The following is a 4,485-nucleotide window of genomic DNA, read 5'->3' as shown; positions in this document are numbered from 1 at the left end:
CGTCGTATACGCTCAACACGTGACGCGTGACAACACAAATAACCTCGTACTTTCTCAGGGTAGCGATCACGTAATTTCAGCAAAAAATTAATAAGATGATGCAATACCCGAAGCAGGGCAGACACTGTTCATAACCTTACTAACACAACACAAAGCGCAGAGCGAAAAAGCAGCGTTGCCGCATCACACGGAGTGACGCAGTAGGATCATTTTTACACTTCTGCGCACACGGTGATACTCAACTAGTATTTTCTGTGTGTAGGGGCGATTGCGTGGACGCGAGTAAACTTTAGGTTGAGCACAACTGCAGTCGGAGAACGTCCTTAAGATCCAGTTAGACCGTTAAAAAATATTTTACAATATTCTTGTAGTCAAAATACAATTTATATTTGTTATAATCTTCTTTTTCAGAACCTCACGAAGGAGATGGCTGATTATTGCGTTGCTCGTATGAAACCTTATGTAGATCCTAAATCGGAACGACCGATAACAGCTGCGTTGGATTATATAGAATTTACGCGCACTCTTTTCCAGAATTAATTATGCATTCCTATGTGCATATTTTTCCAAGCTTATTAAATTATAATTGCATAAAGGCTACTATATGTTTTATCTTCAAATACCTGCTTGATTATATATATATAATACTTCTAATAACAGTTATCATTTAGAGCATTTATAAAAATTGAGATTTTCTAAGCTGATTAGTTGATAGAGAAAAAATATATATATACATCAAGAATATATTTCTATGTTAGAAGCAATGTTTTTCCTAACATATACATTCTTTACATATATTTTTAAATATTGCATTATTCAATTCTCGATTCTTAATTATCTTTAAAATATTCGATTTCGCATCAGCTAATTCTGATATTGAAATCTTTTCACGTTGTTCTTTAAAATAAATGTGCATTTAATATATTATATTATTTTATTCAATAAAAGTTTATAAAACATGTATGCGTATTTTTAAATACTTGTAAATTATAGACGTAAATTTCCTTGTGTGAATAATTAATTTTTTTTTCATTTTATTTCGCGAGAAAATATATATAAAAAATAATATAAAAAATGTTGCAGAAATGACACTTGTATTTTATTGAGCAATTGGGTTCACAACCGTTTGAGACTTTTCTTGAATTATTTGTTCAGCACGATACACTTTCCAAGATACTAGAAAATCCCTAGCCATTTTGAACAAAGTATAATAATGTATAACTAATAATAATATCGTCGATAGTATTTGATACCATTCGGTCACGCCTAATAAAATAAATAATTGAATGTTCACCAATAATAATTGCAATGCCAGTATTGGACTTAGAAGTGTTACTCTGTTATTAAATAAACCCTGCAAGACAACAATGTATAATTAATATCGAGTCTAATATGTTTTGTTATTCATTGATAGAATAAGATTACATACATAAAATCTAGAGTGACTTAGATTACCCGGTTCCGCTGCTGTGCACAAACCTTCAGAACGATAAATTTCTCGATTGTGCCTTACAATCGACCCGTGAGGCCACAATACTGTTTCATTCCACGGTTCGGCATATATGTGATTATTGCGATTTTCTATTTTAATCCATCGGCCCAAGTGCATCGCTGCTCTATGTAACTCGTCACAATATCTAAAGTCAATTACATACTTTAACTATTATGTTTGATAAAACGATTCTTACTACGAAGGAATATACTTACCTGAAAGGGTAAGCTTGAGCGAAGTAAGCACATATCCTTCCGAGCCAGAACAAGATTACATGTTGTACTACCCACAATACATTAAAATGTAAATGTGGAGGTACAAAAATAATAGGCGCAACTACACAAACATATGCGCTACCGGAAGACGAAAATAAAGCTCGCTTTAATCGCCTATTAAAATCGGATCTCAAAGTGGATACTTCTGCTCTGATGGCCGATGCGTTTAGTGAGCAATTGTGCAAAGGTTTATCTGTATATGAAAAAAGTCATGTTACAATACTAAAACACTTAACAAAATTAATAATATAAATAGATAAGATACAATCAAAATACACACATTTGATGATACATACCTAATATATACTTTGTTTTTCGTTCTTCTTTTCCATTCGAGAACGACATATCAAAAAATGGTGCTGTTCGTATTCCAAACATAACAAAATATACTGATAAACTTCTGGAACAAATGATTGTCATAAACTAATTATACTTACTTTTAATTTTGAATTACATAATATAAATGCATACATATCGCTGTATTGATAGAAAAATAGATACAATGCAAAAATTAACATTTTTGAGATAATAAAAGAAAATTTATCTTAAAGACTAATATATTTTTATGGAAATACAGATTTGTGGTTTATTTACTTACGTAAAAAAATTTTGTGACACTTTCATATAAGTAAATAAATCACAAATCTGTGTTTCCATAAAAATATATTAGTCTTTAAGATCAATTTTCTTTTATTATCTAAAAAATGTTAATTTTTGTCTTATATCTTTTTAAAGTATAGTATTTGAATTTAAAAACACAATGTTTGTGTGAATTTAAACAATTCATGACAAATTTTAAAGAATATATTATAATTGAAATGATAACATATGGAAAGAAGTAAAATTATAAAAATTGCATGTTCATTATCCCAATTGAAATGTTCCAATTTAAAATTTAAAAAATTGCTGAGAAGGTCCAATTTTGAGATTGTCACTTTTCTATCAATTTAGCGATACAACAATATTATTTATATATTGTATTCATTCTCATAGATACTCACGGATAACATAAATAAAAAATTTTCATAGAATTGTGCTTCTCAATCATATGATACAGGCACCAGCCCAACACGCTCTTTACAGCAACTGATAGAGATGACCTGAAATTAAGTTACATAAATACTAAAATATCCTGATATTATTACAAATCTGACAAATTATTAATAAATCACATACAATAATACCTTATAATATTTCGGATTGCCAATTTTGCGGGTACTGATTGAACTGGCAATGAAACATCAATGATCTGACGTAATAATATATATAGGAATCTATGTGCCACCATAGTAAAAATAAATACAAGTAGGTAAGGATCTATCAAATAAAAATTCTGAAACATCAAAGAATACAAGTAAGAGCACAATTCTTCTGTTTCCTAAATATGTTATAACTATCCTCTTTGTGTCATGCATAATAGCATAATCTAGTTGTATAATAAATACAAATGTAACGTACCATAGTATAACCATTATAGGAATTTGGTAGCCACCATACAGTTCTATATAGATTAAGCAATTGCAGACAAGCTGCAATAATCGAGACGACCAAAGATAACGCTTCAAAGCCCAACTGTCCATCGACTGGTACCGCAGGTATAGGAATGTGCTTTGGTGCCAGAGACCTTCCACCATAAATTTCGTCAAACCTTTTGTCATCTGTACCATTGGCACTTGTTCTTTCTCCGCTATTGCTTCTTCCATTGATATTGACTAAACTAACGTTACCATTACCGGATCTGGCAGTTGATCCAGTCCGACTGACAGCGTTTCGTCTGCCTCCAGGCATGTTTTATACATTCATACCAATTCACACGAGAGATAAAGTTTCCTTATCTCAACAATTTTTACGACATAATAACAAATTGCTGAACAAATCAACGATGTATTCCACATAGCATAACAAACACACGTCGCAGACAATTTTTGTGTACCTTCTTGAGATGCAAATATCAATATTTTATATTAAATACAGCCTTTTGTTCAAATACTATTTTTTTCACATATCGATTATGTCACTTTAAATAAAAATACGAAATGACACGAAGAGGACGCAACACGATACAAGAACACGTCACTTTTAGCATTTAATTAAATGTAGACCAACTTCTTCCGTCTTTCCTTTTTGTAAGTTAGATGCTTGTTGAAATTGATTTGTGTCTGTTTATGTCTATTTATAGGTCTGTTTTCTGTGGTTGAAGGTTGAACTAGGTTCTTGCCTTCTTCTTCTTCTTTGCTAATGCATGTTCTACAATAGGGTCGCAAGTCGTTAGCCGTAAGAAATTGGCCAATCACAGTTAGGCGTCGTCTACAATACACGGAGTAAGAGGTAAGAGTAAGAAATTGACCAATCACAGTCGAATGTGAGAAGAATAATCGACTGTGATTGGTCAATTTCTTACTCTTACTTCTTACTCCGTGTATTGTAGACGGGCCTTTAAATGTGAGAAGAATAATCGACTATGATTGGTTAATTTCTTACGGCTTTCACATTCGACTGTGATTGGTCAATTTCTTACTCTTACTTCTTACTCCGTGTATTGTAGACAACGCCTGAGAAGAATAATCGACTGTGATTGGTCAATTTTTTACTCCTACTACTTACTCCGTGTAAGGTTCCGCGCACAAAGATGGTTGCAACTGAGTCGTAGTCGTAAGTCGTTGTCGTAGGTCAACGCACAAGGATTTTACGTATGTCGTTTACGTATATCCTATTGCG

At 32.1% G+C, this 4,485-nt stretch overlaps 2 protein-coding genes across 4 annotated transcripts in view; one reads left to right on the top strand and one right to left on the bottom strand.

Moving 5' to 3' along the window:
* alpha-Spec (alpha spectrin) overlaps positions 1-679 on the top strand; it is a 12,976-nt gene extending 12,297 nt beyond the window's left edge. The window contains exon 9 of one of the 2 annotated variants that reach the window (XM_018510272.1): positions 412-679. In XM_018510272.1, the coding sequence (XP_018365774.1) occupies positions 412-540 (129 nt within the window). In that variant the 3' untranslated portion in view covers positions 541-679. The remainder of the gene's footprint in view (positions 1-411) is intronic. The other variant, XM_018510273.1, reaches the window with a different exon arrangement.
* Positions 680-1,071: 392 nt separating this feature from the next.
* Positions 1,072-4,008, bottom strand: LOC108762983 (transmembrane protein 39A). Of its 2 annotated transcripts, none has more exons than XM_018510263.1 (7): positions 3,226-4,008; positions 2,952-3,100; positions 2,769-2,867; positions 2,064-2,167; positions 1,708-1,960; positions 1,430-1,637; positions 1,072-1,354 (listed from the first exon to the last, which is right to left on the bottom strand). In XM_018510263.1, exons 1-7 carry the CDS (start codon positions 3,553-3,555, stop codon positions 1,100-1,102), a joined length of 1,398 nt encoding a protein of 465 aa, XP_018365765.1. In that variant the 5' UTR covers positions 3,556-4,008; the 3' UTR covers positions 1,072-1,099. The 2 variants fall into 2 exon arrangements, with proteins under 2 accessions (XP_018365765.1, XP_018365766.1); XM_018510264.1 differs by having other exon boundaries at positions 2,064-2,164.
* Between the last annotated feature and the right edge of the window lie 477 nt (positions 4,009-4,485).

This window comes from Trachymyrmex cornetzi, unplaced genomic scaffold, assembly GCF_001594075.2.
Source record: "Trachymyrmex cornetzi isolate Tcor2-1 unplaced genomic scaffold, Tcor1.1 scaffold33, whole genome shotgun sequence".
In the NCBI taxonomy this organism is placed as follows: domain Eukaryota; kingdom Metazoa; phylum Arthropoda; class Insecta; order Hymenoptera; family Formicidae; genus Trachymyrmex; species Trachymyrmex cornetzi.
Note: the sequence above shows the minus strand (reverse complement) of the source record. Positions and strands in the feature narration are given on the sequence as shown.